Raw genomic sequence first — 24,778 nt, forward strand, 5'->3', positions numbered from 1 at the left:
GGAGTAGCCTGACGGATGAAAGTAGTAGCTGGCGCACATCTCTGAAGGTCACGAAATATAAACCTGATGTAAAATCTCTGTCATCAGTGATGCAGCAGCAAAAGTCCCACTGATAATATCAAACGGAGTCATAAAGTTTTCTGTTGGACTAGCAGTGTACCTGTATACATTAAAAAATAAATGTATTTTTCATCATATACTGTGTTTTTGTTGCTCAAATGAATTTTATTATTTCTTCAAATTTCTTTTTTTTTAATATATTGATTTTTGACAGGGATGAAGGGAGAGGGATAGAAAGTTAGAAACATCGATGAGTGAGAAACCTCCCCACAACCTAGGCCCTTGACGGGAATCGAACCCGGGACCCTTTGGTCCACAGGCCATCGCTATCCACTGAGCCAAATCGGTCAGGTCTCTTCAAGTTTCTTCACATACGTACACCTTAAGAGATATCAAGTTTCTTCACATACATACACCTTAAGAGATATCAAGTAGGTGTAACATGTTCTCAAAAAATTAGGGTTGGCACGCAGAAGTCACAAAAAGGCTGCCCACCCTTGACCTAGGCTTTTATTAGTATAGTTAATAAAGCATGTATTTGAAATGTATCAATTCATTGCTAACTCTAGCCTTGAGGTAAGGAATTATAGTGTAAATAGTCAAGTATTTATATGCAAATAACAAGGGCCATAGGCAAGACAAACAGGGCTGAAGCTGGAATCCCTGGGGAAGCCAATACTTCCTCAAGCAGCAGTGTGGTCCAACCAGGTGAAGAGGTCTTCTCTCCCTTATTTCCCCAATACACTCAGTCCCTGAGAACTGGCAGACACCTCCTCCCCCAGGGGTATAGGCTATTCGGGTGCTCTGTCCCCCTGGCTCACCAGTTATTTATAACATATTTAACCTATCTGTACAGGATCATTCACTTTCGCCCCTCTCAACAGATCTTGGGTTTGTCAGAATATTTGGGTCCCTGAGCCTATTGGTTTCCCAAGCTTTTAATCATGCACAAATGTGTGCCCTGTCCTGGTGTAGCAGGATCTTCACCCTTAAAGCTAGTGTAAAATTCTCAGTAGGTTTTAGTATTTTTTAAAAATTAAACTCCCAGCCCAGCTGGTGTGGCTCAGTTGATTCAATGTTGTATCGTTTACCAGGAGTCTATGGTTGGATTACTGGTCAGGGCACATGGCAGGGTAGTAGGGGAGCATCTCTCTTTCCCTTCTTCTCTCTGAAATCAATAAAAATAATAAAGAATCAAAAGTCTTTTGAAAAACAAACCACAACAGAAACCCCTCTAACCTGTTGGATAGCTTCCAGGGAATTGCTGAAGATATAGGGTAAAGAAAAATGTGTGAGCAGTAACTGTCCAACTTCCTTCTGTATCCAACACAGATCCTTGGCTGCATGACACCAAGTGATAATGGTTCCTCCACTCTTGCAAAGAGAGGACAGTCATTACTAAATCACATTAAGTCATGATATTTAAATGCCTGTGTAAGTAAAAGAAATTCTGAGTGAACAAGATTTAATAATTGACCTAAATGACCACAGATAACTGCTGGTGGCTTAACAATATGAGATGAAGAATGGTACCAACCACACACAGGACAATAGCACAGCGTCCCCCAGTGGAGCAGTGGGAATGGGAAACAGCCCAGCATGTTTTGTGGCAGGAGAAACAAGGGAAACACAGAATTCATATTTACGTGTCTATTTCTAAAAGGGCTTTTCCTGGAGAAAGCGGCCGCCTTGGCTAAGGGATACATTTAGACCTCTCAACGCCACATATATCAAAACATGGCACAGAAGCTATACAACAAGGATTGTCTAATGAGGATGACATTTTCAATAAGAATAAAGGGTAAATGAATAGGGACAATTTGGAATTCTTATCTGAAGTGGTTAGGTGGGGTTCTAGGCAGAGTGTAAGGGCCTCCAGTTCCTATGTGGTTAATTAGTTTGCTGATGTTGTTCTCTTGGTGCCTGCCTAAGTTACCTCCCAAAGTTCCTTACTGAGAATGAAAGCAAGTGTTTTTCTCTGTGTTGACCAGTGAGCCAGCAAATACATAGTGTGTTTAAGGCACAGCCTGGGAATGGGGATCAGTGAGTGTGGGGAATCCAGGAGGTGAGGAGCTACAAATGGGATCGTCCTGGAGACTCATTTCCTGTCCCCTTTCAGTAGCTCACCAGATCGCTAGCTCAGCAGGTACCAGCAAGTAATAGAAAAATAGTCCCCTTTTCTAATGAGATAATTTCTTTCATCCAACAGCTTTCATGGTGGTGGTATAAATGTCCCTGCCTCACATTCCTATAAGCGTGATGCATTCTATGCAGGCTCCATCTCCACAGGACCTGTAGCCATGGGACACATGGTCCAACTAAGTCTGGCCTAATCCCCTTCTGTGGAAACATAGGGATTGAGTAAATTCTGTTTTGTTATTTTAAATTGCTTAAAAGATATGTGAAAAATGTGAGAGAGAAGGGAAAAAGAGGGAGAAAGAAACATCCACATGAGACCAAAACATTGATTGCATGGCCCCTGCCAGAGATTGAGCCTTCAACCCTGGCGTTTGCCATGTCCAGGAGTCCAACATACAACCTTTTGAGTACAGAAGAACATACAAGCCTCAGAGCCACTCTGGCCAGGGCTCTGTTATTTTGATTGGAAGTCCCTCCACCCCCAATAACCAACACTATATTCACACTTTTGTCCTCTTACATGCTGGGTTCAAGGACTTTTATGCCCACAAAAATCTATAGGTTGTTAGCGTGGCTGATATTATACGGAGCGCGACTCGGAGCATGGAGTCAAGTTGCAATCATTATAAGGGCATCATTCGTTAATATACGAGCTCAAAGGGTCTCAAGTCTGTCTCACTGAACCCCTGTATCACAGTGTATTGGGCGTTAATCCCTCCTCATATGAACCTGTCTATATCTTCTTATGGATTTGCGTGTATATACATAGACTCTGGAAAGACACACAAAGACTGGTGATGTTAGGTGTTTTGGGTGAAGAAATTGGATGGCTGTTGGACAGAAGTGGAAGAGTGACTTCTGTACTCTTTCCATTTTTCTTATTTAAAAATTGTGGTAAAATGCCCATACTATAATAGTGACCATCTTAACCCTTTTAAAAACTATATTTTTTATTGATTTCAGAGAGCAATGGAGAGGGAGAGATAGAAACATCAATGAAGAGAGAATCGGTGATCAGCTGCCTCCTGCACACACCCTAGTGCGGATTGAGCCCACAACCCAGGCATGTGCCTTCACTGGGCATTTAACTGAGACCTCCTGATTCATAGACTTTCAACCACTGAGCCCCACTGACCAGGCCCATCTTAATTTTTTAGTGTACACGTCTGTGACATTAAGTACATTCACAGTGTTGTGCAATGATCACCACCATCCATCCCCAGAACATTTTCATCTTGCAAAACCGAAACTACCCATGCCTGCTCTGCAACCCCTGGCAACCCCCACTCTACTTTCTATCCTGTGAATTTGACCACTCTGACACCTTATACAAATGGGATCATATGGTATTTGCCTTTCTGTCTTTGACTTTCTTCACATAGCATAGTGTCCTCCAAGTTCATATTGTAGCAAGTGGGGCACTGAATAATATTCCAGTGTATAGACCATATTTTGTTTATTCTGTCCTCCCTTGTTACCTTTGCTTCTACCTTTTTGCTATTGTGAAGAATGTTGCTATGAATATTGGGGTACAAATATCTCTTAGAGATCCTTTTAACTTTACCTTTTTAAAGCATATGAATGTGCTGCTTATTTGAAAAACCCCCACAATAAATTAAAAATGGAAAGTAAAATACAAATCAATAGGAATGAAAGTTGTTCTTTTTTCTCCCACATCCTATTCAGAAGCCCCTAGGCAGCCCTTGAGCCTCCAAGGATCATTTTACTTGAGGGTGAGGATGGAGTCTGGAAGGACAAAAAGGGTCTGTCTCCCCCACACCACACCCCTGTAGGGTAACAGCTGGGGACTCTCAGGGGCCTGCAGGGAGGGTCAAGTGCAGCATTGTCCTTGCCCGCCTGCTGTCCAGCCCCTGCCAGACCATTGGCCTGGACACATGGAGGAGTTGGTGCCCTTTGAGGGAGCCGTTGACAGTTGGAGGTGGATGAAATGCGGGAGTTAGTGCGCAGCAGCCTTGACAGTTGGAGGTGGAATGGAGGAGTGGTGCCTTTTGCAAATCCCACCGACAGTAACAAAACCATGGCGGTTTGGGAGCTGAGCCCAGGGTGGAGGGAGTACGGAGACACGGCTTCCGGGCGACAGGGCGCCCCGAAGTCCAGCCTCGGCACCTCAGCCGCCTCAGGTCCTCTGAGCGGGCCCTTGCTCGCAGGCACTGATTTTTGAGAGAGAACTCTCCACAGCAGCACAGGTGGCCTCCTCAGGCTTCTCGAATGTTAGGATTTCAGACAAAACTGGTTCATGAAATGACCCCTCCGCAGGTGCCTAGTGGAACAGGCGGTTTTGTTTTCCGGGCTGACATTTCACTTAAATGTCCGGGGACCACCCTCAGCGTCCTCGGGGTGCTCCCAGCCTGGCCTTCCCGCTGCAGGGCCGCCCGGCTCCCGTGCCTTCATGGAGGGTCATGCTCTTCAGCCAGGGATGCCCACGGAGCCCAAGGCCTGAGACCAGAGCAGCTTTCCCCGAAATCTCCAGTGAAGGGGCCCAGGTGCACACTCCCAGCTCCACCGCAGGAAGCACTGAACTCAGGGTAACAGGCTGGCATTTGCAGGGCTTACAGAACGCCTACGGATGACTCGCTACACCCTTCCGCTGGGCCCCATTTTATTGTGATTATTCTTGTTATTAGATAAAGAAAGGTAAACTCGGGAGGGTGAAGGGACTTACTTAAGGTTCATGACAATATGGTGGAAGCTCGAGGTCAAACGCAAATTTAATGATGTTAAAGCCCCATGTCATTTTATGCTGCCCCTTAACTTAAGAAATGTTCACAGGAAGAATCTTGCTTGCATTTACTATTATGTGGTTTTAAGATATGTGTGCTTGACAAAATTTCTCATGCGTTATAACCTAAGGGATGCTTTATCATCACTCCCAAACTGCCTATTCAGAACTCCCTTCAGTTCCCAGAAAAATGTCTAAACATTCTTTAATGCATTGTCGAAACATTATTCCGTTTAAGTGCTGTCCAATTTTACTTTCACAGAGCCCCAGAAGTATAGTAAATTACCAGGTATGTGCCTCAATTCAACCATCATTCTTTTTTCATGGACCATTTCATTATTATTATTATTAGCCATGACTTTTTAAAAAAATCTTTATTGTTGAAAGTATTACATATATCCTCCTTTTCCCCCCATTGATCCCTTCCAGTCCTTCCTGGCCCCCACACCAGGCCTTTACCACACTATTAAGTACATTCACAGTGTTGTGCAATGATCACCACCATCCATCTCCAGAACATTTTCATCTTGCGAAACTGAAACTCTACCCATGCCTGCTCTGCAACTCCTGGCAACCCCCACTCTACTTTCTATCCTGTGAATTTGACCACTCTGACACCTTATACAAATGGGATCATACGGTATTTGCCGTTTTGTCTTTGACTTTCTTCACATAGCAGTGTCCTCCAAGTTCATATTGTAGCAAGTGGGGGCACTGAATAATATTCCAGTGTATAGACCATATTTTGTTTATTCTGTCCTCCCTTGTGCCCTTTGCTTCTACCTTTTTGCTATTGTGAAGAATGTTGCTATGAATATGGGGGTACAAATATTTCTTCAAGATCCTTGTATCTTTACATTTTTAAAGCATATGAATGTGCTGCTTATTTGAGAAAAACCCCATAATAAATTAAAAATCCAAAGAGTAAAATACAAATCAATAGGAATGAAAGTTGTACTTTTTTCTCCCACATCCTCTTCAGAAGCCTCTAGGCAGCCCTTGAGCCTCCCAAGGATCATTTTACTTGGGGGTCAGGGTGGAGCCTGGAAGTACAAAAAGGGTGTGTCTCCCTCCCTCCACCCCTGTAGGGTAACAGCTGGGGACCCTAAGGGGCCTGCACTGAGGGTCCAGTGCTGCATTGTCCTTGCCTGCCTGCTGCCCACCCCCCTGCCAGACCATTGGCCTGGACACATTCCTGTGCGCTGCCTGCTGCACTGCCATGACTTAAGGCCCAGGCAACCTGGGAATGCCCGGCCTTGCCCTGGAGTCCTGCAGCTGCTGGTTTTCTGATTTAGAAACTCCTTTGCTTCCTCTGCTCCAAACAGCCCCAGCGTTGGAGGGAAAGAGGTTTAGAACAGAAACCAAGGCTTCCCACAATTGGTTCTGACAGTTTTATCTCCCACATAAGTCAAGGCAGATAGATATTCCCCCTTTACCCAGGGGTCTTGTTATAACATCTATCACAATGCATCAGGTCACCTTCTAAAAACCTTTCAATGCATCTCACTGCAGACTTTATCCAAGTGTCTATGCGCCTTTCATAATCTGGCTGCTGGCTTCCTCTTGTACCTGGTCCGCTCCACTCTGCACCTCACCCCATTGAACATTTCAGTTCTCCAGCTAGGAGAAGCGCCTTCGGCTCCTCTACTGCCCCAGGCACTCCCCCACCGCAGCACCTTTGCACTTGCTGGGCACTAGGCCTGTCCTGCTCTCCGTGGCTGGTGCCTCTCAGATGTCATCTTCTTGGAGACCCTTCCCTCCCACACGTCCAGTAAGCCCTCCAGTCACTCCAGTCACCACCCGCCCGCCTCAGCTCACTCTGCCTGTCATGACTTTCACCTAATTTATAACCCAGGGTTACCTTGTCGGTGTGTATCACCCGACTTCTGTATGGCTCTGCTCTGCAGCGGGGGTGGGGCTGGGGTGGGAGTAGGCGGGTGGTGGGAGCGCTGAGGGGACCCGCGCCAGGATGACCCCGCGCGGACCAGCACGGCCAAAGGATTACATCTTTGGTGGTCATTTCTCAGAATCAGGAAGTGGAAACATTTCTAAAAATTCAGCAGTTAGTGCTAACTATGTAGCACTCCATAGTCTGTTTTGGGAAGAATGAATCTGCAGGCAAAGAATCCCGGAGTGGGCGGGGCCAAGGAGAGGTCAGGTGCCGAGCTGGCCCCGCCCCTCGCACAGCGTGGAGCAGGTGGAGGAGTTGGTGCCCTTTGTGGGAGCCTTTGACAGTTGGAGGTGGAATGGAGGAGTGGTGCCTTTTGCAAATCCCACCGACAGTAACAAAACCATGGCGTTTGGGAGCTGAGCCCAGGGTGGAGGGAGTACGGAGACACGGCTTCTGGGCGACAGGGCGCCCCTGAGTCCAGCCTCGGCACCTCAGCCGCCTCAGGTCCTCTGAGCGGGGCCCTTGCTCCCAGGCACTGATTTTTGAGAGAGAACTCTCCACAGCAGCACAGGTGGCCTCCTCGTGCTTGTCAAATGTTAGGATTCCAGACAAAACTGGTTCATGAAATGACCCCTCGGCAGGTGCCTTGGGGAAGAGGCGGGAAGGGGCGGCTTTGTTTTCCGGGCTGACATTTCACTTAAATGGCCGGGGACCACCCACAGGGTCCTTGGGGTGCTCCCAGCTGGCCTTCCCGGCTGCAGGGCCGCCCGGTTCCCGTGCCATCATGGAGGCTCATGCTCTTCAGCTAGGGATGCCCACGGAGCCCAAGGCCTGAGACCAGAGCAGCTTTCCCCGAAATCTCCAGTGAAGGGGCCCAGGTGCACACTCCCAGCTCCACCGCAGGAAGCACTGAACTCAGGGGAACAGGCTGGCATTTGCAGGGCTTACAGAACGCCTACGGATGCCTCGCTACACCCTTCCGCTGGGCCCCATTTTATTGTGATTATTCTTGTTATTAGATAAAGAAACGTAAACTCGGGAGGGTGAAGGGACTTACTTAAGGTTCATGACAATATGGTGGAAGCTCGAGGTCAAACGCAAATTTAATGATGTTAAAGCCCCATGTCATTTTATGCTGCCCCTTAATTTAAGAAATGTTCACAGGAAGAATCTTGCTTGCATTTACTATTATGTGGTTTTAAGATATGTGTGCTTGACAAAATTTCTCATGCATTATAACCCAAAGGATGCTTTATCATCATTCCCAAACTGCCTATTCAGAACTCCCTTCAGTTCCCAGAAAAAATGTTTAAACATTCTTTATTTTTATTTTTTAAAAATATATTTTATTGATTTTTCACAGAGAGAAACATCGATCAGCTGCCTCCTGCACATCCCCCACTGGGGATGTCCCCCCACTGGGGATGTCACCCCAACCCAGGCACATGCCCTTGACCGGAATCGAACCTGGGACCTTTCAGTCCGCAGGCCAACGCTCTATCCACTGAGCCAAACCGGTTTTGGCTGTTGAAACATTCTTTAATGCATTGTAGAAACATTATTCCATTTAAGTGCTGTCCAATTTTACTTTCACTGTGCCTCAATTCAACCATCATTCTTTTTTCATGGACCATTTTATTATTATTAGCCATGACTTTTTAAAAAAATCTTTGTTAAAAGTATATCCTCCTTTCCCCCCCATTGACCCCTTTCAGTCCTCCCACGCCCCCCACCCCAGGCCTTTACCACACTATTGTCTCTGTCCATGGGTTATGCATATATACATGCAAGTTCTTTGGTTGATGTCTTCCCACCTACCCAACCTCTCATGGACCATTTTAATTCCTCTGAATGAATGAGTGAGGCTTAGATTTCCCAAACTTTTCATGTTATAATTATGTCTTCATAAGCCTCTCTGATTGACTTCATAATCTGGCTTTTTACTGACCTTGCTGCCTATTCTTACCCATGTTCCTTTCCTCATTGACTTCACCTCTACTGAATCTGAGAACTCTCCTCAGATGTACTCAGGTAGACCACCTTCACTTTTGTACCCTGCTCACCACCTTCTTCAATCCTGTCGCTGAAAAGATGATCAGCAGACATTAATTTGCAGACTCCGATCTACCTCGTTCAAGCCTGTAGCCATTTCACACAGCCACTCATATGTTACAGGTACTCGAAAGATCAGGACACAGTTACTTGGTATCCGTTGTAATACATTTCTTCCCCTCTCAATTGGACATTAAGACCTATTCATTGCATAAGCTTTAGGTTTTGAGATTTTCACAACATAAAGCCCATCACTGACAGAGTAATGAAGGAAATGTTCCACATGTTAATATATAGTTGAGAAAAGAGGGCATTGTAGATTTATTTTTTTTAATTCAGGGCCTTAATTATTAGTGATTATTTGTACCTTTATATTTTTGGCAAGTACACATGATTAAACTCTTTATAAATTCAGAAAATGAATAATGTCTTAAAATCAAGGAAAGCCCTAAGGCATCAGAGAGATTGTTTTTTTCAGTATCATGAAGGAAAATGGTTGCCAGCAAGCAGTATGGCCAGGTTATCCAAGGAGACAACTGTCTCTGCTCCCCAGGGACCAGCTTCGGAAGCTTCCTTGTTGTCCAGAGCTGCTTCACTGATTCACTGTACAGGCTGGCAATAAAGATTTAATTAAAAAAAAAAGTTTGTCTTCAGCCCTGCTTGTCAGCAGTCAGCTTCAGTTGGAAAAAGTAATTTCATTTTCATATTTGCTCATTTCATTCATTCACTCAATCAACAGACCATCAATCTCCTATCATATACCAAGAACTGTGTTTGGTTCTGGAGATGAAAAAATAAGATAATGGTTCCTTCTAGCACTTGAAGAGCTTACAAACTAGTGATAGAGGAAGATGTACCAATAACTCAATAAAAATAATGCTTTGACTTTATTTGTATTATTGGAATTTTATAATTCCATTCATATACACGAAGTGCTCACATAACCATGCTGGTATGTTCTGCAACTTTTAAGTGAAATGATGTAAAACAAAAACAATTTTACCATATAGATTAATTAATAAGATAAGAGTTAAGTTCCTGTGGACATTAGGACACAACAAAATGATGTTGAATTTGAGGACCTGTGGTACATTAAAAATTGAAATTCACCTTTAAGGAAGGTCTAGGGATATGAGAAATCCACATGAATGTTTAAGTTATTTAGAGAGTTAACACTGAAGATTTGCATTCTGAAAGCAGCTTTGAACCTTAGATGCAGATGAACTTTGCTTTAGTTGCTTATAAAATTTATGCAGAGGTATCTTCTAACAGGGGTCAGTAACTTGGGGAGGGGAGTGCTGCAAATTAAGATCCTACCTTGGTGGCAGGTCCATTTTTTCTGTTCTTCATGTTATAGTCTGAAATAGGAGCTACAGGATGGGATGACTAAAACAATTTACTGCCTTTGGGTACCCATAACCCTATATTGGCATATGCATGGCTTTCTAAGTTGTTCCATCATCATTTTCACCACCAGAGTTCAGTGCAACTTTTCAGTTAGCCAGGGCCCCTAGAAATGGTGCCACAAAGTACTGTGGCTTAAAAAATAATACTTACAGTTTATTGCTTAAAATGTATCCTATTTAATATTCACAATCACTGTGAAATTCATAAATTTCAGGTGTATTAAAAATAAGTCTCTGTGTCAGATTTGTGATATTCTTTTTTTTAGATGAAATCTTTATTGTTCAGATTATTACAGTTGTTCCTCTTTTTCCCCCCATAGCTCTCCTCCACCCAGTTCCCACCCCACCCTCCGCCCCTTCCTGTACCCCCACACCCTTTTCTCCCCAAGATTTGTCAGTCCACTCTCTTTCTATGCCCTGGTTCTATTATATTCACCAGTTTACTCTGTTCATCAGATATTTTATTCACTTGATTTTTAGATCCACTTATTGATAGATATGTATTTTCTGTTCATAATTTTTATCTTTACCTTTTTCTTCTTCCTCTTCTTAAAGAATACCTTTCAGCATTTCATATAATACTGGTTTGGTGGTGATGAACTCCTTTAGCTTTTTCTTATCTATGAAGCTCTTTATCTGACCTTCAATTCTGAATGATAACTTTGCTGGATAAAGTAATCTTGATTGTAGGTTCTTGGCATTCATCACTTTGAATATTTCTTGCCACTCCCTTCTGGCCTGCATAGTTTCTGTTGAGAAATCAGCTGACAATCGTATGGGTATTCCCTTGTAGGTGACTGACTGTTTTTCTCTTGCTGCTTTTAAGATTCCCTCTTTGTCTTTTGCCCTTGGCATTTTAATTATGATGTATCTTGGTGGGTCCTTGTTGGATTACTTTTGTTTGGGGTTCTCTGTGCATCTTGGACTTGTTAATCTATTTCTTTCACCAGGAAGGGAAATTTTTCTGTCATTATGTCTTCAAATAGGTTTTCAATATCTTGCCCTCTCTCTTCTTCTTGCACCCCTATAATTCGGATGTTGGTACGCTTGAAGCTGTCCCAGAGGCTCCTTATACTATCTTCGTATTTTTGGATTCTTTTTGCTTTTCCAGTTGGGTGTTTTTTGCTTCTTCGTATTTCAAATCTTTGACTTGATTCTGGGGATCCTCTTGTCTGTTGTTGGATCCCTGTATATTATTCTTTATTTCAGTCAGTGTATGCTTAATTTCTGTTGGTCTTTTTTCATATCCTCTCACTAAATTTATAGGTGATTTCTAGAAAATTCTTGAAAAACCTTATAACCGTGGTTTTGAACTCTATATCCAGTCGTTTGCTTTCCTTCATTTCTGTCATTTGTGACCTGTTTCTTTGTCTCCGTATTTTTTATGCTTCCCTGTGTTGGTAGAGTGGCTTTGTGTGCTAGGTGTCCTATAGGGCCCAGTGCCTCAGCCTCCCCAATTACCTGAGGTGGACACTCTTGGTGCACCCCCTTGTGGGCTTTGTGCACAGTCTTGTTTTAGTTAAGCCTTGATTGTTGTAGGTATCACTGGGAGGAACTGACCTCCAGACCAATTGGCTGTGAGAATCAGCTGTGTCTACGGTGGGAGAACTTCTGTGCTGAAGACACCCTTCTAGGGCAAGACTTGCTTCAGTGGGGCTTTGGTGCTCACTGAGTCTGCCCCCTGAGTGTGTCCCTTATGGATCTGAGGAGTTGTAATCTGGATGGTCCCACTCTGACCACTGGGTACACTGGCTCTTGGATCTAAGGAGGTGCTAATTTAGCCTCTGCCTGAGGCTACCCAGCAGGAGCTATGAAGATATCTGCAGATTCCCCTTTCTTGATTGGAGTTTGGAGGTGCCCAGATGAGTCCCAGATGTGAAGCAATGCAAGCTGCTGTGGGGCCTTGGGCTTTCTCTTGGAAGTTCTGGGTCTGTCTCGCCCAACTGCAGTTTATTAGGTACTTTTCAGATTGCAAAGGGCCGGGCATTCATATGCAAAAGCCTCTGCAGCAGCTTGGGTGGGGCGGGGTCTCAGGGAATCAACAGGGTGGAGCAAGCAGCTATGGCTGATCCTCAGCCCTGCCCTAAGGGCCCCCCCAGCACTGAGTCTCAGTGTCCTGGTAATTGCTGCAGGCACCCCTGAGAGAAAGCCGCCCTCGAGTTCTGAGTTCTGCCTGCTGCCAGACAGTCCAGGTTCTCCCTGTATGAGTCTAGGTTCCCAGAGACTCACCTGGAACTGGAGTTCAAAGCAGTCGGGGGCTTGTGACTCCCTCCCGCCAGCCCTTGCCGTGTGCCTCTGTACCTCTGCACTTTACCTCAGTACCTCCTGAGTCTCAGTGTGCTTTTCTCTTTTTTTCAAGTTGTAGTATTTCCACTCAGCCAGCCTTCCTGTGGTTCTGGATGATGTCCTTTTTGTCTTTTAGTTGTTTTTTGAATTTGTTGTGGGAGCAGCAATTTCCAGTGTTTATGCCGGCATCTTGGTTTCTCCAGATTTGTGATATTCTTATGTCTATGTCTTTTGTCCTATGGTTCATCTTGGCATCAGACATAGGGCAGTTCAACATGAGGCCCTTGCCCTAAACAGCTCCCAGTGCTAACTAAGAACTGGCAATTTACTACATTGTTTTCAGTGATTGTTCAAAAGGAATCATCAAGGTAAACTTTGTGGATTTTCTTTGGCTAACTCCGTGGTTGGCAAACTGCAGCTCAGGAGCCACATGCGGCTCTTTGGCCCCTTGAGTGTGGCTCTTCCACAAAATACCACGTGTGGGTGTGCATTTACAGTGCGATTGAAACTTTGTGGCCCATGCGCAAAAGTCGGTTTTGGGCCTGGGCGAGTCTATTTTGAAGAAGTACTGTTGATATTTGGTTCTGTTGACTAATTAGTTTGCCGACCACTGAACTAACTAGACTCCTTTCAACATTGAAATTCTAGACTTTAGAGACAAGAATAGACCTGGGATGTGGGGAGGAGATGTGAGAGGCCTGTAAGTGGAAGTATCTGAGTATTGGACTGCCAGTTAGAATTAATAATAATTTCATAGACTTGGGTGATGGTGTCCATAATTTTCTCCAGTATTTGTATGGTACTTATAAAAACAATTGTTTATATCTAGTAATCCATCTGCAAGTCTTACTTGATTTTGAAGCTGCAGAACACCTCAACTGATAGCTGGGATTGTTGGAATTTAGTTTTTATTTCTAATAACAAAACATTTGAAGTCTACATTGAGACTCTGGGAAGGACCTTTACTTCAAATACTTACAGCTTCAGGATCTTTCTGACCTTGAAGAAAGGGAAAATGAAGGTATTGTGGTTGCATCACTTCAGAAGCAAAGCCAAAGTTCTGTGCTTTACAGGTGGGTCATCCTGAGTGCAGGAGTCTCGGAGTTGGCATGGCCGAGGAGCCTTTGGGTAAGCTGGAGGAGGGTCTGTTTCTGGAATGTGTTGGAGTAGTGGGGACCTCTCCTTTTTTCTTTCATTTAAAACTCATCTTTTCGGATACATCATCAAGCTCTCCCCTTGTTAAACCACTAAGTCTGAGCAGAATTTTTCTGCCTTACAACACAGGCTTTTTGCTTGTTTGTTTTTGTTTTTTCATTTTAGGCAATACCTGACAGAACCTTTACTTTAAAATTTTAGAGATGACTTCTTGCTAGGATGCTTGGAGGAGGGAAATTTTGGTTAAGATTTTGCTTCAAATACTGATCGCATGTAGCCTTCCATTAAAATTATCTACCAAAGATTTAAATAAACTCTCATGAAAATATTCAACCTTTGCCTCTTATAGAAGGGCTTTAGAAGAAAGAATCAAATGTAAATAGGATATCTGATTAGTACTGAGTTGTTTCCTAAAATCTGTAGCACTTTGGCTTAGGTTTTAAGTCAGAGGGAGGGCTGTTTGTGGATGGAGTGGATTAACTGCTGCCCTGGCCTGCATGGGTTGCATAAGTTCCTCCCCCCGCCCTCCCCCATCCCCTGCAATACCCTCAAGATCTCTTGGCATCAAAGGGTCAGGAGGGGGACACCTTTGGGGCCTCCCCTGCCTTCCCCTCCAAGCTGGAAAGGGAGACAAAGAGGGAGGCCCTGATGAGATATATGCCACAGTACAGAGCCGCCTGGGTTACCTATAGTACCCCCACACCCCATCCTATCCCAACCTCACTGCATGCCCTATAGTGGTCCCTTCATGGGCTCAATCTCTTCTAGGCTCCTTGGAGACATAGCTCCCTTGACTGACCATGCTCCACCCATTGTTAGTTCTGGTCAAATAGCCAGAGGAAGAAAAGTCTGAAGATGATCCAGAGGGACCTCAGCAATTCCGATGGGCCTTCTACCTGCACAAATTTCTGCAGGCCTGCACCTCCTGCCTGGCCCCAGCACCTCCCCACTCAGCACTCCCTTTTTCCTTGCCTGCACTCCCATCGGAGGGGCCAGCAGGGGCAGACCACTCAAGCAGCCCCAGCTCCAGCTCTGTGCCCCACATGGTAGATGCCCATGTGCTGGATCCACGGGGAGAGTTGCTCTGCTCCAGGCACCTAGGCAACAGCCCGGGCAAGTGGGCTGTTGCCCAGGCTGAGGTGGTGCCCAAGATGGGGCTAAGCTTGCCCAAGGGTAGTAGCCAGAGGAAGCCCCCCACCCTCACCCCCATCCCCAGCCCCCATCAGGTAAATGTGTATATGTGGATATGCTTTGGAAGTAAAAACTTTCTAGGGGTGGTTTAACATATTCCAAAAGCACATAAGGAAATGTGATAAGTGGATTTGTCCTGATGTACTGTCAGGGGAAGTTATTCTGATACTAGTAGCCCATCCTGCGATATCGTGTGCAGTAGTCCACCTGCTGCTTCTGCGGGCGCCGGTGGGGGTGGGGGTGGGGGGGGGAGCTGCGAAGCTTCCACAGGAGGCTGAATCAAGCCACCAGCGCTCACAGGAGCCGGGAGGGACCCGCGCCAATTCTGCGGGAGGCCAAAGGGAGCCGTGCTGCTTCCACGGGATGCGGGCCCACCGTCTTCTCTTCAGGCTTGTGCTCCATTGCGGAGGCTGCCAGCCAGCTCCCCCAACCTCCCGTCCTTGTCTGTGTCCACTCTGGCTCCAGGGGGCCGGCCCAAGTCCAGCACGACGGCTTGCCAGCCCTCCTGTCTCTGTCTCCATATTAGCTCAGGCCTCACCTGTGCGCACAACCTCCTGGTGTATGGTCATGACCTGTTATGGTGTCCTGGCCTAATTTGCATATTTCCTCTCTCTCTCTCTCTCTCTCTCTCTCTCTCTCTCTCTCTCTATATATATATATATATATATATATATATATCCTATATAATAAAAATCTAATATGCAAATTGTGTCCTTGACCAGAAGTTCAACCAGGGGGTGGGGCCAGCTGGTTACCTACCATAACCTACTTTTAGTTAAAAAGTTTTAATTTCAAACCATTCTTTGTGGTTACTTCAAGTCAGCGTGGCTTAGTTTGTTGAACTTTGTCCCATGCATCAGGAGGTGAGGGCAAATGCCCAGTTTCAAATTCAATTCTAGTAGGAGGGCAGGCGGTAGGCAGCTAGTCTCTCTCTCTCTCTCTCTCTCTCTCTCTCTCTCTCTCTCTCTCTCTCTCTCCCTTTTCCTTCCTCTCTCTGAAATCCAGAACTAAAATAAATAATCAAGCATTTTTATTAAAAACACAACAAAAACCCTTCCTAACTGTTGGCCAGCTATCAAGGAGTTGCTGGAGATAAAGAAGAGTGTGTGAGCAGTAACTGCCTACGACTTCCCTCCTCAGGACTTTATTTCTGGAAACGTACTGGTGGGGCCACTGCTCCATTCACTTGTCCTGCCTCAGCCTCTGTGGACCCCACTGTGGGTCATGTGTGTGCTCCTCCGCTCCCTCCAGCTCAGCCCAGCACCAAACCTACCTACTTACTTCTGTGTCCAACACAGATCCTTTGACGCATGATTCCAAGTGAATGTACTGGTTCCTCTACTCCTGCAAAGAGAGGAGAGTCATTACTACATCACATTAAGTCAGTGAGAGTTAAATGCCTGCGTGAGTGAAAAATTCTGAGTGAATAAGATTTAATAATTGACCTAAATGACCACAGATAAATGCTGGTGGCTTAACAATATGAGATGCAGAATGGTGCCAACCACACACAGGACAATAGCACAGCGTCCCCCAGTCAAGCAGTGGGACTGGGAAACAGGCCAGCATGTTTTGTGGCAGGAGAAACAAGGGAAATGCAGAATTCATATTTATCTGTTTTCTAGGAGGGCGTTTTTTGGAGAAAGCAGCAGCCTTGGCTAAGGGATACATTTAAACCTCTCAATGCCACATACAAGCAAAACATGGCACAGACGCTACATGACAAGGATTGTGTAATGACGATGAGATTTTCTATAAGAATCAATGGGGACAATTTGGAATTCTTATCTGAAATGGTTAGGTGGGGTTCTAGGCAGAGTGCAAGGGCCTCCAGTTCCTATGTGGTTAATTGGTTTGCAGATGCTGTTCTCTTGGTGCCTGCCCAAGTTACCTCCCAACGTTCCTTACTGAGAATGAAAGCACGTGTTTTTCTCTGTGTTGACCAGTGAGCCAGCAAATACATAGTGTGCTTAAGGCACAGCCTGGGAATGGGGATCAGTGAGTGTGGGGATCCAGAAGGTGAGGAGAAATAAATGGGACCGTCCTGGAGACTCATTTCCTGTCCCCTTTCAGTAGCTCACCAGATCGCTAGCTCAGCAGGTACCAGCAAGTAATGGAAAAATAGTCGCCTTTTCCAATGAGATAATTTCTTTCATCCAACAGCTTGCATGGTGGTGGTATAGATGTCCCTGCCTCACCTTCCCTATAAGCGTGATGCATTCCATGCAGGCTCCCTCTCCACAGGACCTGTAGCCATGGGACACATGGTCCGACTAAGTCTGGCCTAATCCTCTTCTATGGAAGCACCGGGAGGTGGCTGAGGTGGGGACCTAGATGGTGCAGGGCGGAAGGGACAGCAGTCACAGGAGGTAGCTGCTGCCAGCTCCTCCCCTACATTCTCCCCCCCCCCACACCAGACCCTGAGCTCCTGGGGCCATTAGGCGAACCTTTTGAGCTCGGTGTGTCAGCATTTGGAAAAACCCTAAACCCTAAACCCTAAATAACTCTGGTGCCATGTCACATATAGAAATTTTTTGATATTTTCAACCATAGTAAAACAAAGATTTATATTTTTGATATTTATTTTATATATTTAAATGCCATTTAACAAAGAAAAATGAGTTCTTGTGTCATAGGTGCGCCTCACTGCCATAAGGGGCTCCGTGGCACAGATCCAAATAGTGTGTGGTGTACGTTGACCACAGATGGAGAAGAGGGGAAGATGGTGAGGAAGAGGAGGGGAGGACGAGGAAGAAGCCGACTCAGCCAGTGACTGCAGGGAAAGCAGCTTCAGGAGGCACAGCGCCTACAGGTACCCACCCAGCCCATGGCTGCGGTCTCTTGCCCACCTCCTCTGCCCTCACCCGAGCTCTCCCAAACCCGAACCCCAACCTCCCTCCCCTGACTGAGGGGAAATGCCAGGGCACATCGAGTGACACTCACACACAACAAAAACAAAGCACAACAGAACAGCACACCTACATCTACCAGAGGACAGAGGCGCATTGTTCATGGAGGTTGCATTGTTGTAGTTTGCAGGCCACATACTGGCTCGCTCTTTCTCTGCCCCCAGCCCTCCCATTTTCCTCTTTAATGCTGTTCTCTTGGTGCCTGCCCAAGTTACCTCCCAAAGTTCCTTACTGAGAATGAAAACAAGTGTTTTTCTCTGTGTTGACCGGCAAATACATAAATACATAGTGTGTTTAAGGCACAGCCTGGGAATGAATCAGGTGAATTATCACATTTGTTTTGGCTTTGCTTGCAGTGTCTCCATGAGGCAGGACCAAAACTTTGGCACATGGATCCATTGCATTCATTTTTTCTCCCCTTGTGTTGGTTTGGTATTTTTGGGATGAAAGAAGCCTCTTGTTTTGCAAACCTCTCTGTGTTTCTAATGTGGTTTCCTTTAGGTTTTTATTATGTATCTGTTCTTTAAAAGGGACTTAAGGATTTAGAGAGGTTGTCTCCCTCCCTGTTCCCTCTTTTTCTCTCTCCCTCTCCCTCACTCTCTCCCTCTCCCTCTCTCCTCTTTCTTACACACACACACACACACACTCCCCTTTGCACGCCTAGCTGTGTGGTTTTAAAATTATGTTGAGGAAATGGATCAGTTTGGGTTATGTCAACCTAAGAAATATTCAAACCTGTAAGAATTTTTGTGAGTTTATTTGAGCCAAACTGACAATTGCTGGGAAGCAGAATCTCAAAGGATTGAGAAAATGCTCCAGAGAATGGCAGTTTCGCACCTTATTTGATACATTACAATCCAAATAAGACTTACATGTATTAAATCCATTGGTGATAGAATAAAAAGTAAAATGATAGACACATACTTCTTTTTTAAAAATATATTTTATTAATTTTTTATATATATTTTTAATTGATTTTTTACAGAGGAAGGGAGAGAGATAGAGAGTTAGAAACATTGATGCGAGAGAAACATCGATCAACTGCCTCCTGCATATCTCCCACTGGGGATGTGCCCGCAACCCAGGTACAGGCCCTTGACCAGAATCAAACCTGGGACCTTTCAGTCCGCAGGCCGACGCTCCATTCACTGAGCCAAACCGGTTTTGGCATATTTTATTAATTTTTTACAGAGAGGAAGGGAGAGGGATAGAGAGTTAGAAACATCGATGAGAGAGAAACATCGATCAACTGCCTCCTGCATATCTCCCACTGGGGATGTGCCCGCAACCCAGGTACAGGCCCTTGACCAGAATCAAACCTGGGACCTTTCAGTCCGCAGGCCGACACTCCATTCACTGAGCCAAACCTGTTAGAGAGGCACATATTTCTTTTACATAGGTGGGTACAAGATAGTTAATAGTCAGCAACTAATTCAATAACAGTGAGGGCATTTGTGGTCTCCCTTCTAATGTGGTACCTGTGCTTTGAGGGGTCTAGAAAAAGGAAATGATTTTGAGATTCCAAAGGAATGTTATGGTAGATGCAAAAAGACAACATACAGGCTTAGTAAGGTGAAAATTGAACTTAGTCAGGTAAGATTCTAGCCTAGAACGTGACTACTGCTTTTAGTTTTAAATTCAGCCCTAGCCAGTTTGGCTCTGGGATAGAGCGCTGACTTGTGGACTGAAGGGTCCGGGTTTGATTCCCGGTCAGGGCACCTGTCCATATTGTAGGCAACTAATCAATGGTTCTCTCTCATCCTTGATGTTCCTCTCTCCCCTCCTCCTTCTCTGTCTGAAATCAATAAAAATATATATTTTTAAACAGTTTTAATTTCAGATCATCCTTTGTGGTTATTTTAAGTCTCTGAGTTAGTAAGGCTGCCACACAGGCACGGGAAGAAGACCACGGCCCCAGCACCGCTCTGTAAACAATGTTTCATTTTAGCTCGCCATTGTACACTCAATCTTTAACTTAAAGATCAATATAAGTCTTTGTAAATTTAGTTGGCATTACTAAATTATTTTCTTAATGAATTTTATCCAATTAGAGTCTTAATCGGAAATAACTTTGTTCCCTTAACACCAGGCAAGTCCTTGCTGGCTTTATGCTTAAAATTCCAAAAAATATAGGAGAGGTCAGAGAGTTGTTGGCTGGCTTACCAGAACTCATTGGAAAATGCAACCAGACTTTGTCAAAAATAAAATAAGGTGGCAGAGAATCATGCGCTCTTTGAATGGACTGGAATTACAGCAAATTTCAAGAGCTGGCTTTCAATGGCATTTGTGGCTATGCGTTGGTTTATTACTTTAACATCAGTGGTTCTTTAATAAATAGTATAAGAGTAAACAAATAACAAAAATTATGTTTTCTTATTCATTTATTTCCCAGAAAAACAAGCCACTTGATCTTTGAATTTGTTAGCTGTTTTCAGTTGATTTTTTTAAGTCTCTGCCTTAAATGGTTTTGTTAGTGCAAGCATGTCAAACTTGCAGCCGGCAGGCCGCACATGCCTCATTCCCGCCAGCCACGAGTTTGACATGCTTGCTCTAGGGGAGTGTTCTTTCTTGCTGTTTTATGGCTAGCCAGCATTCCCATGGGCATAGACATCATTAATTAGTCAGAACAATAATACTTATACTATGATGTAGATTTTGCCAACCAACAAGAAAGAATTTTGGAATTTTCAGTTATCTGGAGCTTGATTTGAGTTTCTGATTTTTCTTTCATCATTTTTTCCTTGTAGATAGAGTCCTAGAACATAATTTCATTTTTTAATTAACTGACTTTATCTGGGGCTCTTCAAGTTCTTCGTCTCTGGTGGATTATGGATCAACTCCCTGGGGTGGTTGGAAATACACAGATTTTATCCTGACAGCCCCAAGCTGTGAATTAATTGTGGGGTCTGGCTGAGAAATGTTCCTTTATAAAGGTAATAAATAGCCTGGCTGCATCAACCTATGAACGATCAGATCATGGTTTGATTTCCCGTCAGGGCTGATGCCCAGGTTGCAGGCTCAAACCCCAGTGTGGGGTGTGCAGGAGGCAGCCAGTCAATGATTATCTCTCATCATTGATGTGTCTATCTCTCTCTCCCTCTCCCTACTTTTTTTAAATCAACAAAAAATATATTTTTAAAAGGTGATAATTCTTTTATTCTCTAAAGATTAAGGGAAGTTATTTATGCATATGCTATTTTCAATTAGCTTTATATTAATCAAGAGACCTGAGAAGATTTCTCAACCCACTAATCACTGAAGTTCAAAACCATTCCTGAAGGGTAGTTGGAGTCTGTATTAGTTTGATAGGTCTAGCGTAACCAAGAACCACAAACGTAGTTAAGTCCAAAATTGAAATGTTACGGTTCAATATTTATGTCACCCCAACCCAAATTCATATGTTGAAACCCAATGACCAATGCAATAGTATTATTTCATTTGGCAAGTAATTAGGGTTAGATGAGATCATGAGGGTGAAGCCCTCATGAATGGGAATAGTGTCCTTGTAAGGGTCATGAAGAGCTTGCTTCCTCTCTGTCTACTCTCCATGTGAGGATGCCATGTGATATCAGTTGTGTACTGTAGGCAACCGATATATTTCTCTCTCATATGGATGTTTCTCTCTTTCTCCCCCTCTCCCTACCCCCTTGTCTCTCTTTAAAATCAATAAACATATCTTTGGGTGGGAATTTAAAAAAAAAATCAAGCATGGATATTGAGAATTTCAAGAAAATGGCAACATTTTTGAACTGTAAAGTGTGTCCCACTCCACACCACTCTGGTGTATTTTGTAGGTCAGCTATTTTTCCAGGAAGCAGTATGGCCATGGGAGGAAGACTCTCAGATTTCAGCTTTGAAGAGGAGCTCAGATTGCCAGACTGGACTCGCTCTTCTGAATTTCCTGGAATAAAGTATGGTAGCAACCATCTTAGGTAGAAACTGTTGCTTAACTCTAACCCTGCTGTTTGGCTTAACAATAGAAAAGTTATTTTGATTTTCTGAATTATAGAAATCATCCCATTCGATTGAATGCCTTATTGATTGTAATGTGAATATCCCATTGGTTGTGATCTTACTGGTTTTAGGAAGCACATTCTTTTAGTCCCCAAAACCAGGAGAGCACATTTACTCTAAATTGCCTCGATGGCTCTACATAATGTGTTCCTGGTGACTCAGTGGTCCCAAGAACCGAGGGCTCTAGATAATGTGTTTCTGTCAAGGCAGTGATCCTGAGACCCAAAACTATAATTAACATGCTTAATTCTGCTTCTGCAAACTGCTTTTTTGCCAACCAGGTTCCTCATCCCAAACCCTGGGATGTACTCAATACCTTTCTGATTTTTGCCTCTATAAATCTGGTATTGCGGCCATCTTATCAATCGAGATTTGGGAGAGCGAAATGCCCCCTCAGAGCCCCGGATTGCAATAAATGTGACTCTTTAATTCGACTTCTTGAGGCGTCCTTCTGTGATTCGTGGGGTACATTATAACAAGATGCCAGGCCCTGTGGCTTTCTTGGAAAGCTCTTCAATACTCCCCTCCTCCCACCTTCTTTTACACCCCCTCCCCACATCCCACCATGCCTGGGCTCTGGGGCCCCCCAAGTGTGCAGTCCAAATCCTGCCTCACTGTGAGTGGGAGGGGAGACCCAGAGGGAGATAGTTATCTTTTCTGCAGGTGAAAGGAACCACTTGGTCGCTGGTGATTTTGGGGAAAAGGATCCCTCTTCTGTAGGCACTTCAGCCCAAGAATAATAAAGGTTGCCTAAATAAAGGTTAGAACTTGAGGTGGGGGAGGGGTGCTTGGTTGCTAAGGGGCACATGCAGGACAGGCTGCCAATTGTGACAGGGCTGCCAATTGTGACATGGCTGCAAATTATTGGGCTCCTGCTCAGCTCAGGGACTTGGTCCCACTTCTCTGGGTTGCGTGTACGTGCCCCAGTATTTTGGATCGCTCCTTGTGCTCCAGTCTCCTGGATCGCTAATTGTGCTCCATTATTTTGGATTACCTATTGTGCCCCAGTCTTCTGGGTCACCCTCCTTGCCCCATTCGCCTTGGTGGCTCACTGTGCCCCGGACCTCTGCCTGTCATGTCCGGGCTGCACATGTGGGCCCCACGGTTCCTGTTCCTATGGCAGCTGTTGTGGCTGCAGGTCCAGGCAGCTCCGATTCCGGAGGTGGCCATGGACTCTATACTGCTGACCTCCATGCCCCTGGGGCCCACCAAGCCCTGGTCTTGGGATCAGCAAAATCCTGCACACCTTGAACTTTCTTCTGTCAACCATGAAGTCTCAGCTGTACTTGCAGAGGCCCCTGAGGAAACGGAACCTTCTCCAAAACCTCAGGAGGCTTTAGTTCAGCTTCCACGCCAACAAGAAGCTGCAACTCAGCCTGCAGTGTCCTCTGAGCCGTTGAAATTTTTGTTGGACCACCACGGAGATCAAGATAAACAGCAACCCTATGGTGAATATGTTCACTCTTCAAAGAGATCAATTCTACCTTCTGTGCCTCTTGAAGAGATAAAAAATTCTCACATCCATCAGGCTCAGCAGCCAACCTTTCCACCCGTGGACCTGGGACTCACCATCACTCCTGAACACACTTCGGGGGCTGCGTCTACAGCCCTGCAGCAGACTGCAGCTCCGCCAAAGCCCTCTGAGGTGACATTTCCCCCCCAAGTGCTGGTTCAGGCTCAGTGGCCAAGCATTTCACCCGTGGACCTGGGACTCACCATCACTCCTGAACACACTTCGGGGGCTGCGGCTTCAGCCCTGCAGCAGACTGCAGCTCCTCCAACGCCCTCTGAGGTGACATTTCAACAGGAAGCGCCGGTTCAGGCTCAGTGGCCAACCATCCCACCCATGGACCTTGGACTCACCATCACTCCTGATCACACTTCGGGGGCTGCGGCTACAGCCCTGCAGCAGACTGCAGCTCTGCCAAAGCCCTCTGAGGTGACATTTCCCCCCCAAGTGCTGGTTCAGGCTCAGTGGCCAAGCATTTCACCCGTGCACCTGGGACTCACCATCACTCCTGAACACACTTCGGGGGCTGCGGCTACAGCCCTGAAGCAGAATGCAGCTCCTCCAAAGTCCTCTGAGGTGACATTTCCACAGGAAGCGCCGGTTCAGGCTCCTCAGCCAACCTTTCTAGCTGTGGACCTGGAGCTCACCATCACTCCAGAGTCTACGGTGGAGACTGGTGCTACAGCCCTGCAACAGACTACAGCTCCTGAAAAGCACCCTGAGGTGACACTCCCACCGCCAGACACTGTTCAGGCGCATCAGCCAACCTTTCCACCTTTGGACCTGGAGATCACCATCACTCCAGAACCGAATTTGGAGGCTGATGTTACAGCCCTGCAGCAGACTACAGCTCCTGCAAAGCACCCTGAGGTGACACTTGAACATCCAGAACTTCAGCCAACAGAGTCATCAGAGACAGTTCCTCCAATGACTGAACAGAGTGCCACCATGAACATCTGTGAGCTCTGTTCCTGCAGTAATGGGACACTGTCATGTATTGGTTTTGGCTCAAAGCAGAGGCTCAACAGAGTGCCAGTACCAGAGCCCAGCACCTATAATGGCACCTTCACCATCTTGTAAGTATTGCCTTTCCTCATTTGCTCTCTGCATCCTGGCTGACATGGCAGCCTTTTCCTTGAGGTCTTCCTGGGCCTTCCTCATCTCCCCCAAACCATGTTGAATGACTTTGTTTTTATCTTTGACAACTATTCCTTATTTGTATTCTCCTTAATACTATTGTTCCCCCTTAACCAGTCTTTTGCTTGCAAATTGCCCATATTATTTTTCCAAATTTTTAGCCCTAGCACTTCATTCCTTAACCTCTACTGTCCTCCCACTTATGCTTCATTCTCTTTATAGCCACATGGCCCTCTCCCAGACTCATTGGTGGTGATACAACAAAGTGGTTAGGAGTAGAGATTCTAC

The 24,778-nt window shown here is 45.3% G+C and overlaps 1 protein-coding gene across 1 annotated transcript; it reads left to right on the forward strand.

The window, feature by feature from the left end:
• The first annotated feature begins 13,654 nt into the window (after nucleotides 1–13,654).
• Nucleotides 13,655–24,433, forward strand: LOC106695390 (leucine-rich repeat-containing protein 37A-like). Its single transcript, XM_023748206.1, has 2 exons — nucleotides 13,655–13,702; nucleotides 21,624–24,433. The coding sequence occupies exon 2, from the start codon at nucleotides 22,919–22,921 to the stop codon at nucleotides 24,431–24,433; it is 1,515 nt and encodes a 504-aa protein (XP_023603974.1). The 5' UTR covers nucleotides 13,655–13,702; nucleotides 21,624–22,918.
• The last annotated feature ends 345 nt before the right edge of the window (nucleotides 24,434–24,778 follow it).

This window comes from Myotis lucifugus, unplaced genomic scaffold, assembly GCF_000147115.1.
Source record: "Myotis lucifugus unplaced genomic scaffold, Myoluc2.0 scaffold_1195, whole genome shotgun sequence".
In the NCBI taxonomy this organism is placed as follows: domain Eukaryota; kingdom Metazoa; phylum Chordata; class Mammalia; order Chiroptera; family Vespertilionidae; genus Myotis; species Myotis lucifugus.

Excerpts from the sequence above, each read along its gene's own strand:
- LOC106695390 (XM_023748206.1), top strand. The coding sequence starts at position 22,919 with ATGTCCGGGCTGCACATGTGGGCCCCACGGTTCCTGTTCCTATGGCAG.